Raw genomic sequence first — 15,229 nt, forward strand, 5'->3', positions numbered from 1 at the left:
CCGGACCGGAGGGTCCAACGAGCTACGGGACTGGAGGGTCCTGCTGAGACACATTGACCAGAGGGTCGTACAGAGTATAGCCTCGAGTGGCGAATTGTTGTATGTGGTATTTTGGGGAACTCACTAAGCTTCGTGCTTACCGTGTTATGTGTTATGTGTTTCAGGTTCTTATCACGATTGCGGGAAGGCGGCGGCTCGATTGTACACACAAGAGAAAAGAGTCACGAATGAGGATCCTGGATTTTGATAATTACTTTTGAAAACTATTTTGAAATATGTTATGACATCGACACTTGAGATTTTGAGAATTATTATATGTGATTATGAGTTTTAAAAATTAAAAATGTTGTTTGAAAATTTACGTCGTTACAAGTTGTATGTGTTGTTGGAACTTCGTTTCAATTTCCACCATATGTTTTACTTTTGTGTCAACTTCCTCTGCATGTTTGTCGTGCGCTTCGCTTTGTCGCGCCCTAACTGTCGCCGTGGGGGGGTGAGGTTTCTCTTCGATGTCATCCATAATGTCATCGGTTTAAGCATGGAGGTCGATGTGAGTCTGTTCGTCAGAGACGTCAACCAAACTCGAGTTTTTAGACCTCTTAGATTACACCTCCGCCGATATTGGACATTGAGTCCATTTTGTATCTCTTCCCAACATCTCCCATGATCTCTCAAACTCGAACGTATGACTCATCTCGAACTGATATTGCACTTTTGCGGCTTTGAACAAATCGAATTCGTTGCAACCGCTTTTTTAGAATATAGATTGTTGTAGACCGAGTTGAATTTGGTGCACCTCTTATTCAATTCTCGCAATTTACTACTTAGCATATCGACATTGCGTTATGGATTTTTTCAAGAAAGCGTGAAATTTGATGAGCGCAGTTTCCTAAAAAGCTTGTTCCTTCGTACCATTTCCTTGAGTGTTGTTTTTCGATGTCCCACACCATTCTACCGCAAAAGCGTACTCCTCCTCCGACGTCCACCATTGTAGAATGTTTTCATTTCTCGTGGTAACCGTTTTCCCTTTTCCTCTCCTACTACTTTTGCGGTAACGAATGCTACCATGAAGATTTGATATCGAAGATGAAGTACCAAAAAGATTTTATTGTAAATTTGGGTGTTGTCCAAAAATATTTTGTTGGAAGTAGGTTTGGGAAGGAAATTGCATCGGATGTGATGTAATATTGAAATAAGTTTGTTGGTATGGTATTTAGAGCGAACTTTGGAAATTTTGTAGGTTAGTAGAATGCTTGTATCCAATAAATTTGATAGCAGAGGTTGTGTTTGATTTTGACAAGTTGCAAAATTTCAAAATATGCATTTCCTCTTTTAAACTTGTCTCCACGAATTTCAAAAAAAAAAATTTGATGTCCCTAATGAATCCATGTTTGCCCAACTGAGTGGCCCAAGTGTATAACAAGCTTGGTCAGGTCCATTTAGCCGAATCACTTGGTCACATCACATTACCAAATGATATTACGTCTCAATCACTTTTTGTGGTGTGTTGAAATAAAAACTAAACGAACTAACACCTATTATATATATATATATATATATATATATATATATATATATATATATATATATATATATTAAATCCAAAGGATCTTAGTAACAGTAAATTTTTTGATTTTAGGTTTTTGCCACAAATATTTGGCGCATTTGACATTTTTTGTCCCTAAAATCAAAACTTTTATATTTTTATGTTTTGATTAAGTTTTTATGACTTTAGGTTTTTGCTACAAATCTTTAGTGACTTTGGCACTTTTAGTCCTTACAGTCAAAAGTTTTACATTTTGGTGTTTTTGCCACAAAGCTTTAATGAATTTGACATTTTTCGTCGTTGTAGTCAAAACTTTTACATTTTGATTAAAAAACACAAAAAACCTCTTTTAGAATTTTGCCACTATATTTACCCAACTTTGACAACTTTAAAAAGCGGCGGAGCCGCGTGTCCTTTTCTAGTTTATATTAATTTTAGATGAGCAAAATGGTCAGGGGTCCAAATGGCTAGTCAAACAGTAATATCACTGGGTTTTTTTTCTAACGACATTTTCAGATTTTTATTTGGATAAAAATAAGGTAAAAAAAATCCGATGTCTAAGATTTATGGTATCCGACTTGCATCCGTCAGATAGGATATATCTGATTCAGATATCTGCAAAATAAATATCTAATTCGGCTATCTTTTTGGGTACAGAAATTAACCGACCTGTTTTGTGCACCTCTAACTAGTGGTGTTCAAAAATATTCGTATCCGAAATTCTGAATCTAAGTTATCCGAAAAATTGGATATCCAAATTTTCGGATATCCGATTTTTCGGAATCGGAATTGGATAGTGTTTTTCAAATTTTTCGGATATCCGATATCCGAAATTTTTTATTTTAGTTTATACATTATTTGTTATTTTAATCATAGTTGTCTTATGATATGAATGTTAGTAACTAAAACATATTCATAATACCCTTAATTAAATATCTATATTACTTCATATGTCTTTCTAATTTAAAAATATGTCTTTCTAATTTAAAAACTTCATATGTCTTTCAAATTTGAACAAAATTTTAAATTTTCGGATATCCGATTTTGGTATCCAAATCCGTATCCGAAATTTCGGATATCCGAAATTTCGGATACGGAATCGGATACCAAAAATCAACTATCCAAAATTTCGGATATTCGAAATTCGGATATCCAAATTTTTGGATATCCGATTATGAACACCCCTACCTCTAACCCCAACCCACTGTTGTGGGTTAATTGGGTTTCGGGCTTGCCTACACGAAAATAGAAATCGGATCTTCCATCAATTTTGAGCTTCCGAACTTTCATTTGTTACATTTTTTTATGGAACAGTTCAAATTTACCTATTTTATTTTATTATCTTAATAAAAGACTCTTTTTTCTCCACATGTCTCTTCCACATTTATTTTCAACCAAAAGTGATTTTACCAATATACCACGCATTTAATGTCTATAAGTCTTTTCTTAATTAAATACTTTCTAAAAAGCAATTTTTAAAAAATTGGGAAGTACATACGTCATATGTAATTAACAGCTTTTAATATGCTTTTTAATGGTAATAATATACCAAATCTCAAAATAATAGGGAACTATATTCAAAACGTTTTCATCATCTTTTTGTTACTTTGTGAAGCGTTTAACAAATCTTGCATACACAAAAACAAAAAGCACGAAAGAACATAATCAAGGTTAGTTTTTATGGTTCGTCTTTACTATTACATGTTTATTTCGTATATCAAATGGTTATACATGTTTCTTTAGTTTCATAGTTCCTGCAAAATTTCTATACCCCTTCTTCTATTCACAATATTAACTTCATTTACTTGCCTTTGGCTGCCTTTCTCATCTTTCTTAGATGTCGCTTTCTTGATCTTCATCATTACAACAAGTATCTTTCGATTTTTTTTATAATACATGATCTCTTCACAACATGTATCTTTGGATAAGATTACATTACGTAATTTAGTTTCTTGGTGGGTTGAAGTTGATTGTTGGTGGATTTGTCAAGGACGTGGTATTAGATAAATTGATTACATAAATTTAAATTGCTTTTGAATGATAATATGGTAATATTTTAGATGAATTAAACGATGTATATTATCTAACCCTATGTGTACATGGTTGTTTTTGAAGAATTATCGGTTGATCTCAAATTAGTTACAGTGATGTCATACAACATGCTTACAACAAATAGTCCATCCACATCCTCACATATCGATTTCCCAAAATGATTTATTTCCAAATTAAAGAATCAATGGATGGATTTTCTTGGAGTAGAAATCCTACAGTAGCGGATTGTTTCGTCTCTCTTAAAGACCCATTAATCAATTAAAAGTGCCAAGCATCTCAAGTCAATCCACATCCTCCTTCTCCAAAAACTTTGTTAGCATTGCCTACAAAAGATAAGGTTGCCTGTACTATTATGGTTTCTTTGTGTGTAAATAAAGGCACTGACCCAAAGGAGACTTGGTAAGTGGTTCAATCAAATGCCTGGTAAGGATCTTGTGGTTTAGAACATCATGACCTTTCGATACATCATTATAATACATGTTATGAAGTTGTGTGTGTGTTATGTGTGTGTACATTCCATCATACCTGGTGTTTTGGTGTTTTTGCATGTTAATTTAATTTTTTTCTAAAAACTGATTTGACATACCTGGTGGTAGACTTGTATTACAGGTTAAGTTCATTCTTATTTAACTTTGGATTTTGACATTCGACATTTATTGGACATCAAACCTATACATTGTATGAAATATCCATTTCTTTGTAGTATAGAATCCTAATTTTATCTTTCTATTATCTTATTGTACTTTTTAATTAAGTTTTTTTATTAAGGCAATATGTAGTATCTTGTTGTGTTTTCAATCTGCCATTTTAAAAATTAGCCCAAAAGCCACTATATTTTCAAATAAATATATATGAATTTTAAACATCAATACAAAAGTTTTAAAAAAACTTTAATCTTATTAATTTAATAAAAATAAAATTTTAAAAATATGTTACCCATGACCTAGTTCACAACAATTTCAAATCAAATCGCTTAAAAAATGGGAGATTATTCTCTGCCAAAACAAAACCCACCACTTATGGCTTTTCATACAGATATGGTTTATGGCTTATGCTTCAGACCAGATTGGTCCTAACCAATAGCCTGAACAGGTCAAGATTTTAAACACTGGCTGGGCTTTTTTGGGCTTTACCTATCGACTCAAATCCATAGTGTCAGCCTCGGGGCCGATTACTTGACTATCAGCATACGACTCTCAACATATATCTAGCAAAGAGAACAACCATTAATCTGAGGGTTAAATAAAATTATAAAATGTTGATGCAAGGGCATGGAATTTTTTTTTTTTAGATTAGCTACATTTAACAAGGAGATATTTTGATAATCGACAAAACATAATTCTGACATGTTTTGTGTTCCACCAATTTCATGATATATATTAAGTTATATTCAGCAAAATTCCAAGCATTCAAAGAAATAACATTAAAGATTAAGAAATTGAAACCCACCATCGTTCACATGCTTGGATTTTAACTTTACTGTTAGGATTGGTTACATATGCGGATAGCCAGTGATTAGAGGCAACAGAATCGTGAGATGGTAATTTCGAACAAGAGAAAAGTTGGGAAAATTTGTAAAATAACCAAAAAATAGGTGGGGTCGAAAAATATAACCAAGAAAAACGGATTTTCATAAAATGAACAATGGTGCGTTTAGTTGCGGAAAAATTGGCCGTTTTCAGAAAAAAAATTTCAAGAAAAATGAGAATTTTGAAAACGCGTTTAGTTCGTCTATTTTTCTAAATTTTCCGTTTTCTAAAAATTACAAAGAAGTTGAAATTTTTGGAAAACCGATAATCAATGTTTTTCATATTTTTCTAATCCCAATTTTTTTCTAAAATATAAACACACACCCACCCTCACCTCATCCACCTCTACCTACTATCGCCTTAACACACCCAACCCACTACACCCCTACCTACCCACACCCACCCACTCCGAAGTCCACGCCCACAAACACACACACACACACCCCTACCCACACCCCCCACAAACACACACACACACATACACCAACCCCCACAAATACACACACACACACAAACCCACACTTACCCCCACCCTACAAACACACACCCACCCCCACCCACACCCCTACAAACACACACACACACACACACATACACAAACTCACACCCACACCCATACACACACCCCCCACCCCCCCCACACACACACACACGACACAACTACCACAATCACCGATCTACCATCACCACCACCACTACCCCATCACCAGCACCACCACCGTCATCACCACCACTGCCACAATTCCCGCCGCCACCACCATAATTCCCGCCGCCACCACCACCGCCTGTTATCACCACCACCGCCGCCACCCCGCTGCCACCGCCACCGCCGCCATCATTGACACCACCACTGCCCCCCGCCGCTGCCCCCACCATCGCTATCGTCCCCACGCCCACCCTACCACAGCTACCGTTTTCTAAAAATGAAAACCGATAGAAAAATACACATATAAACAAGTTTTCTAATTTTCTAAAACTGAAAATGAAAAATGAATGAGTTTTAACTAAACGTGTTTTCTAAATTTTCCAATGAAAACTGAAAACGGAAAACGAAAATAGAAAAGGGAAAATGAAAAACAAAAAATAAAAACTATTTTTCCGTAACTAAACCCCACCCAAGGTTTCCGTAGAGACGGGCTCTGCGGAAACCTTGGGTTGCGTTTAGTTACGGAAAAATAGTTTTTATTTTCTATTTTTCGTTTTCCCTTTTCAGTTTTCATTTTCCGTTTTCATTTTTCATTGAAAAATTTAGAAAACGCGTTTAGTTAAAACTTATTCATTTTTCATTTTCAGTTTTAGAAAATTAGAAAACGTGTTTAGATGTGTATTTTTCTATTGGTTTTCATTTTTAGAAAACAGTTGCGGTGGTAGGGTGGGGGTGGGGGCGGCGGTGGTAGCGGGTCGGCGGCGGTGGTGGTGATGACAGGCGGTGGTGGTGGCGGCAATCGTGGCAGTGGTGGTGATGGCGGTGGCGACGGTGGTGGTGGTGGTGGTGCTGATGGGGTAGTGGTGGTGGTGATGGTAATGGTAGGTCGGTGATTGTGGTAGTGGTGTTGGGTGGGTAGGTGTGTCTTTGTGCGTTTGTGGGTGTGTGGGTATGTGTGTTTGTGGGGGTGTGGGTGCGTGTGTGTGTGTGTGTTTTTGGGGGTGGGGGTGGGTTTGTGTGTGTTTGTGTTTGTGGGGGTGGGTTAGATGTGGGTTTGTGTGTGTATGTGTGTGTGTTTGTGGGGGTGGGGGTGAGGGTGGGTGTGTGGGTGGGTGGGTGTGTGTGTTTTTGGGGGTAGGGGTGGGTTTGTGTGTGTTTGTGTTTGTGGGGGTGGGGTAGATGTGGGTTTGTGTGTGTGTGTGTGTGTGTGTTTGTGGGGGATTGGGTGGGGGTGAGGATAGGTGTGTGTGTATGTGTGTGTGTGTGTGTGTTTGGGGGTAGGGGTGGGTGTTTGTTTATGTGTGTGTGTGTGTTTGTGTGTTTGTGGGGGTGGGGGTGACCTTGTGTTTGTGTGTGTGTTTGTGGGTGGGTGGGTGTGTTTGTGTGTGTTGGGGGAGGGGGGGTTATGGGTGGGGGTTGGGGTAGGTGTGTGTTTTTGTGTATGTTTGTAGGGGTGAGCTTGTAAGTGGGTGGGTGTGGGTGTGGGTAGGTAGGGGTATGGTGGGTTGGAGGTGTAGAGGTGGGGGTAGGTAGAGATGGGAGTGAGAGTGTGTTTATATTTTAGAAAAATTTTGGAATTAGAAAAATATGAAAACAATAATTATTGGTTTTCCAAAAATTTCCAACTTCTTTGTAATTTTAGAAAACGGAAAATTTTCATTTTCCGTGAAAAATTTAGAAAAATAAACGAACTAAATGCGTTTTCAAAATTCTCATTTTTCTTGGAAAATTTTTCTGGAAAACGACCCATTTTTCCGCAACTAAACGCACCCTTGATCATTTTATGAAAATCCATTTTTGTTGGTCATATTTTTCAATCCCCCCTTCTTTTTTGGTTACTTGACAAATTTTCCCCGAAAAGTTTCATGTATGCTGACAGCTAACTGATGGTGTGTTTTTAGGGATTGTAAAAAGGAATTAATAATAATAATAATAAATAAATAAATAATAATAAACCATGTGATCATCCAGCCATCGACATACCACTTTATGTCCATGTCATCCTTTTTCTTCCATATCATGATAAGTTGATAACATGCAAACCTAATAAAATGTCATTTTTCAAAGGTCAAAACTTATGGAGTGGTTTTTTTTTTATAATAAAATTTAACAAAATAAAGTGCCCAATTTCATATAAATTAAATGGTTTTCTGAATTTAACACTTTTGATGATGAGTAAGACCTGTTAATGTAGATAAAAATATGATTTGACTCATTGATTGGGAAAAGTTTTCAATAGTTGAGAAGCATTATGTATCACTATTAAGGTGGCTTAATTGTAATCACTATTAAGGTGGCTTAACTTGGGATTTGAATATTCTCGTGGCATGCCATTCAAATACTTTTTTTTTTTTTTTTGCAGAAGTGTTGTGTAGACATGGTCTATATAACTTTGCCTCAAATGTCAGGTAATGTTTAGAGCTGCTAAGACATTATATTGTACGGACAATATACAAACTATATGTTAGCAATTTGGTTTAAATACTATAAATCAAAATATTCACAATTGTAAGATTTGTTTAGTAGTGTTGAGTTAATATCATAAAATGACAATCAATAATATCCAATTTGCTCTTTAAGTCACTTATCTTTTAATTGTATTAATGAATTGCTTAATTTTTTTTTTTTGTTCTCAATCCACCATTGTGATAGATTTCAAGTGGATAATCTAGTATTAAATCCTCTACTATGGCATTCAATGTGACAATTTATTTATATAGATCAATTTGGCGTTGATATTGCATCCACTGTAACATCCAATTAGGTATAAATGTCCGTTCAAATGCATTTCAATGGTGTAAAAAGAATCAGAAATTTTTTATTGACATAATAAATATAATTAAACAATAAGTAATCTAAAGAACAAAGTGTGTGTTATTGGTTGTCATTTTATGACATTAACCATCGTATTAAAACACATTTTTTTGATATTATATAAACTGTAAGGTAAATTTCACATCTATTGTTCTATCAATCTTGATAACTTTAACTTATTAATAACATATTGTTTTTGTAACTTTAACCACAAAAACCATATGAGAAGTTTAGAAACTACATACATAAATTGAAAATAAAGTTAAATATTATACCATAAAAATAAAATATAAAAGTATGAATCTAATAGACTCGTTCGTCTCATTCAAAGAAGTGAAAATTTAACCAAAATCAAATTAAATAGGGGCATTCTTATTCAGCTTAACAGAATCGAATTACCCGAAAAAAAAAAAAATGAGGACCAACGAAACGATAGATGTCAAAGTGGTCGATATAGGAAAAAAACACGAATCAAAACAAATCATAAAAACCTTTATATTTTGATCATTTTACGTTTACTGTGAATCTAAACTACTCAATTTTGATAACCACTTTAACCTGCTGCTAAATAGGTCTGACAATTTAGTTGGGTTTGGGTTGGCGGGTTGGAAACATCAACCCAACCCAACCCACATAACCCGTTTAAATATATGAGTTTGTGGGTTAGTCGGTCGATTTCGGGTCAAAGAGTCGACGGGTTATTTTTGGATAACTTTTCACATGTTAATTTTATACGAATTATATACTTCTCTAAATTAATAATAATTAGCATTTTACATTGACTAGAAATGAAATGAACAGCCACATGTCAATCTAACATAATAACTTAATAAGCAACACATTGAAAAAAAAATGTTTCCAAACAGATATAATATATATAGTCGGACTGACGGGTTGACCCGCGAACCCAAACAGACAACCCAACCCAGCCCATAAAATAAATGGATTGGCGGGTCAGAAATCTCAACCCAAATTCGTTTATTTTCGTGTCGGGTTACGGCATGGGTTGAGAATTGCCACCCTTACTGCTAAACTTGGGTGCCTTCAACGGAATAAATTTATATTGCCCTGCTATAAACGTGGTTTAAAAAAAACAACAAATTGACTTATCAGGATAATTACCATTATGACCGGTTGTAATTTGCTACAACCAGTCATAATGGCCATATGTGAACACTTACAAAAAGTCCATTACCTAGATGTGTACAGAAAAATAAATTTTCACATATATAAACAAAATGAAAATATAATTATCTGATAAGTCAATTTCCCATTAATAAAAAGGTTGTGGACGTCAGCATGGGTTCATTGCATAATTGAAGTTTTTCATTTTACTTGGTGGAGGCGTTTTAGTATAAGCCCAAATTTGACTCATTAATGCACTTGGTGTATCTGATTGGAAAATGGCAGGAGATAGAGTCGTGTAAAACATACAAAAAGGCAACTTCTATGAAGGTGATACTTAATTTCTTCAATTATTATACAACAACGATCGTTATTGAAAATTTATATAATCATCGTTTGAAATGTATATATAAGACAAAATAACTTTATGTCAAGTACATTAAAAATGTTAGTAGGCTGAACAGAAGATAATGCTTTTACATAAGTTGAAGTTCTTTTGTTCTCCTAATGATATAATAACAACTCAAAGAATAGACGATAAACAAAATGGCTATTCTATTTACACCAACGATATTAATAAACAAAAAATTGTAGGCTATTGCTAATCTACTACTACCTAACTGTATCTATTTTAATAACATAAACAAACTACATCCACTTACAAAATTGAGGCCTTTTAAAAAAGCTAAATTTAGCTTTCAATCAAAAAACCAAGTCACGTGCCAAAAGGCATCATCATAAATGTTGCGTACAAAGACGACTCTTGAATCTTGATTCCGTCTTTTCACTTCGGTTGGAATGTTGGTTTCCAGTCTTCAATTAGACGGAATGTTGGACCGCTGCAGTAGAAACCTGACCAAATCAAATATAAATTAAATAATTTAGAAAAAAAAATGGTTGTCATAAATGCTTCAAAATTTATGTATAGACGAAATTGTCCATATCAATAAGTTTTAGCATGAACTCAACCTAACTCTAGTTTTGTGCATGTATGAATACGAAATACAATTTCACTTTCATTATTTTCTTATCGAGGCATTTTACTATAAAAAATCAACCCAACTATAGTAAAATAGTTTCAAATTTGTCTTTTAACATTATTCCTTTGAAAAATATCCAATTATAGCAATGAAATTTGCTTTTTCATTTGGATGACATTGCTATAACTGGATGAAATTTTCAATAACAAATAAACAAAAGTACATTGCTATTTCTTGCATATATAACCCAAAAAAGATCATGCACCTGATTCAAGACAAGTTGTGTGTCTTGACTGAATCATGTCAGACATCTGATTCATTCAGATGAACTCGAGCTCCTTACTTCCATTTTTCAGTTTAACTTCCTTTTCTTTTTTCTTCATATTGTCTACAAAACTTTCTCTTGTTCACGAGAAATCTTATCTTCTTCAATACGTTGCAACAACTCCTCACAAGCTTTCAAAGAAGCAGCTGTAAACCTCTCCATAGCCTCAAAAACAAGTCTCAAATTCGTTTGAGCACCAACACTTTTACTAGTCTCACTCTGATAAACAGCTGAAATCCCATTATCTTCTCCAGAATTACCAACAACAATTCTTTTATCAAGAACCTGCAACTCCTTATGAATCTTCACATCCTCCCTCTCCAAATCCTTAACTTTCCTCTCCATATTCTTATGCATCACAAGTCTCCTTCTCATTTCCTGCTTATCCCTTTCCCATAACTGAAGCACAATCCTCACAAAATCCCTCATGGATTCCACCACTTCCTTATCAGAAATCCTTTCCATTGCTTGTGCCCATTGGTTGCATATTATGAACACGGTTGGAGCTCCGATTCTTGAAGGGGAAAATGGAACAGGTCCATCTGCTGTTTCTTCAGGGATGTATAGAAGACATTTTAGAAGCCAGTTGTTTAATGATGTCACAAATCCCTTTTGTGCTCCAAACCAACAAGAGAATCTAAGTGTCCAGTTTAAAAGTTCATGTTCAAGTTGTAATGTGGCTTCAAGACTATCATCACTGAAATGTTTGTGAGATGCAATCGCGTCTAGTCTCTTAGCAGCTCCAATGGCTCGAGTTTGACTATGGTGACAATCCAGCATTGACCTCCACATTCTTGTTAACCTAAAAACAGAGATTGATTAATCATAAATCATATAAAAAAACGGAATTTTTAGTATATTATTACATACCCTTGAATGAAGTCATTTAGCTGTGGCCATAACTCATCATCTCTTAATCGGTTTATTTGCTCAGAGATCTTATCCACAACTTGAATTGCAATTCTGATTTTGGTTGAAAGACTTCTGACTAAAGTTCTTGTAGCATCAACTTTGTGTGGTTCTGCACCTTTTTCATCTAAACGTTTTAGTCTTCTGTTCTTTTCTTCATGGAGTAATCTCATTTTCTCTTCAATCTACATCATAATATATCATGAAAAGATTCAAGATTCAAGATTCAAGATTTAAGAACAGCATCCTTGGAAGATTGAAGATAAGAATGATAACATACCTTAACTTCCTCAAACAATTTCTTTTCCCAGAGATAGAGCTTATGTAAGGTGGATGAAAGATGTTGAGACTTTGTTCTTAAATCTATACCAGCATCTAAGTTGGAAGGATCGGTGGTTTCTGCAGATGTGTATTTAGAAGCTGCGATTGCTAATGATGGTGAAAAGACGTTCAACATCTTTGAGGGAACCTGATAGGCGGCGTGTTTTCTGTTGTGTGGAACTTTTCCGACCTCAAGCATCTTTGCTAACTCATTGCCCGATTCTGAAGCTCGATCAAATTGAACTTGAATTTCTCTCACCACTTCGGAATCGTTTTGAAAGTCAGCAAGAGGTTTTTCCGATCTAGATGTTTCTTCTTTATCAACCACATGAACTTCAAATTCCACTGGTTCGTCTTCTACCACAGTTGGGCCACTTCTGTAATGCAACTCACCACCGGAACTTTTCTCACTCTCTTCATCAACGACAGCCGCCTTTTTTGAATCACCTTTACCCCCATTTCCACCGCCACCGCCTCCACTATCAACGAACTTTGGGATTGAAGAATGTATTTCCTTGACGACTTCTTCCTGGAAGTAATCTTCGTCTTCCAAATCAGGAATCCCCTCTTCTTCTCTCACCTCTCTTGAATCGCGACTTGGTGTATAGGGAGGATAGTAGCTCTCGAAGGTCTCGAATGGATTTAAGAAGTCCCACGAGGAGCTTGGTGGCGGGGGAGGGGGAGGAGGTGGAGAAGGTTTTGAGTTAGAAGATGATGCCTCTGCCTGTAAAATCGGCGGAGGCGATGAGACGCCACCATATGGAGGTTGTCGAGAAGAAGAACCGAAAAACTCACCGTAGTTAGAGTAATTGTTGTTATATGAGGAAGAATTAGGGTTTTGATAATTATAATTGTTGTTATAATAGGATGATGAGGAAGAAGCTTCACCGTAATGTATTGTCTCCGGACTCATTGGCCGTTGCTGGTACACTACAGACGGAGTCGGTTGCTTTCTCATAAAATTCATCGTGTAACGACCAGGAGCATAACCTTCCGGAGCATAACCCGCCGGTGGATAATCTGGCGGGGGATAACCGGCCGGTGGGTAGCCTGATGGAGGATAACCGGCAGGGGGATAACCTGACGGTGGGTAACCGGCAGGGGGGTAGTTTGATGGAGGAAAACCTGACGGAAGATAACCGGAAGGAGGATAACCAGAAGGGGGATAAAAGGGGGGAGGATAAGAAGAACTTGCTGTATCATGCTGATCATTATATGTTACATTTTCGTACGGCCGATGCCGATGTTGATGCAACGGAGACCCCCCATTTACTGAGTGTAAATGAATGGAACCGTCATCGTCCTCGGAATCTTCATCGGAATCAGAGTGAAAGTGAAGGTGAGATGAGCCAGAATTTGAATGCGAATGATCATGATGCTGATGCTGATGATGATGAACAGGAGCAGTAACTGGCGGCTTGGAAGACTCTCCCTTCCTTTGAGGAGGAAGGTTAAGCACCGGAGACGGAGGAGTATCACCACCGTGACCGTGCACGGCGGCAGAGGAGTGGATATCAAAGAAACGATGGAGCGAAACACCGACGTTCTTGAGAGAGTGACAATAAGCTAAATGAGCTTCCGCAAGAGCGTAGCGTTGGTGGATCGCTTCGTCGAGGAAGGTGCATCTCTGCCTGCAGAGCGCCACCGCCGGTGACTCCTCGGGCTTGGAACCCACACAGCCCATACACTGTTTGTTGATAAAAATACAATCTTTTACGAAATTGGATTGAAAAAAAAGGACAGGAATTGAGTGATTTTCAGAGGGGGTAGATTGGAATTAGGAGGGGGATTGGATTGAAATTTTAGGGATTCGAAGAGAAAGGGGAAAAGGGGGCCGGTGGAGGAATCTTTGACAGCGGGGAATATCTCGTCGGTTTGTAGAAGTAGCGGACACAGAGAGAGAATGCATCGTCGGTGTGTAGTGTGTGAGAGAGAAAGGAGTGTGAGTGTACTTTTAGTTTTAGAGAGTGAAAGTGCGTGTGTATGTCGAAGCAGGTAGTACAAGTATGTGCGCATCTATGGCCCTTGTAATTTTCCCTATTCACTACTTTGCCTACTAAATTTCATTTCAGATACAATACGCTGAAACCGGTGGAATTACCATGTTACTATGTTTCTCAATTGATTCGAGAAAATTTCTATTACTAATTTTAAGAAGTGCCCAAGTTAAACGGATAATGAGTCGTTTTTAATAATAAAATTAATCTTTAGGATGGACTTTTGATTTTACTACAATCGACGCAAATAAGAGAATATGATGACTACATATGTCTTGGACACATCTTAAATGATATGGATTGACTCTCTGTATCAAAACCATAAATTTGCAAAAACACTTTCGGATATTTCGGAATTCATGGATATGTTGGAATCCAAGTATATGACAGAGAACACTTCTAATAAGAAGTTTATTGTTAGTAATTTCAACAATTACAAAATGAAAGATTCGAGGCCTATCATAGAATAGTACAACGAACTCCTAGGTATACTTGGACAATTTTAACAAAAAAATATATATATGAAGATAGATGAACCCATTTATGTATCAAGTGTTATAGACAAATTATCCCCCTTGTGGATGATTCCAAACATATGCTGAAACACAAAAAGGAGAAGTTGTCTCTTGTACAAAGTGGCAACCACTTATCTATTGAAGAATCCATATGGGTTCAAGAAAAAAGGTAAAAGAAATGAGAAAGAAGTTCTTGCTTTATTTTTCAATATGGTGGAAGATGGATAAAACCATAAACATAACAAAGGAAAGAAAAAGAAAAGAAAGGATAATGACACACATCCAAACAAGAAACCAAAACTTGTATGTTAGAGTTACAAAAAACGCGGTCACATCAAATGTGACTGACGTTTGAAGAAGAACAAGAATACAACAAGAACTTCTGGAGATGGATCACAAAATCAAGGTCCAAAACCACAGGAAGGTTAGAATTTAATTTTGGTACTACTTTTGTTATATATCATGTATTA

At 36.2% G+C, this 15,229-nt stretch overlaps 1 protein-coding gene across 1 annotated transcript; it reads right to left on the reverse strand.

Annotated features, from left to right (window-relative positions):
* Positions 1-10,169: 10,169 nt before the first annotated feature.
* On the reverse strand, positions 10,170-14,236 carry LOC145166273 (uncharacterized). The gene is made up of 4 exons (XM_079085214.1): positions 12,207-14,236; positions 11,888-12,111; positions 10,958-11,819; positions 10,170-10,564 (listed from the first exon to the last, which is right to left on the reverse strand). Exons 1-3 carry the CDS (start codon positions 13,929-13,931, stop codon positions 11,081-11,083), a joined length of 2,688 nt encoding a protein of 895 aa, XP_078941340.1. The 5' UTR covers positions 13,932-14,236; the 3' UTR covers positions 10,170-10,564; positions 10,958-11,080.
* Positions 14,237-15,229: the final 993 nt, after the last annotated feature.

The sequence above is a fragment of the Lactuca virosa genome, chromosome 3, assembly GCF_052849685.1.
Source record: "Lactuca virosa cultivar CGN04683 chromosome 3, Lactuca_virosa_CGN04683_v6, whole genome shotgun sequence".
Classification (NCBI taxonomy): Eukaryota; Viridiplantae; Streptophyta; class Magnoliopsida; order Asterales; family Asteraceae; genus Lactuca; species Lactuca virosa.

Excerpts from the sequence above, each read along its gene's own strand:
- LOC145166273 (XM_079085214.1), bottom strand. The coding sequence starts at position 13,931 with ATGGGCTGTGTGGGTTCCAAGCCCGAGGAGTCACCGGCGGTGGCGCTC. Across the intron at positions 12,112-12,206 it reads AATTGTTTGAGGAAGTTAAG|ATTGAAGAGAAAATGAGATT; the intron begins GTATGTTATCAT and ends ATTATGATGTAG. Across the intron at positions 11,820-11,887 it reads CTAAATGACTTCATTCAAGG|GTTAACAAGAATGTGGAGGT; the intron begins GTATGTAATAAT and ends CTCTGTTTTTAG.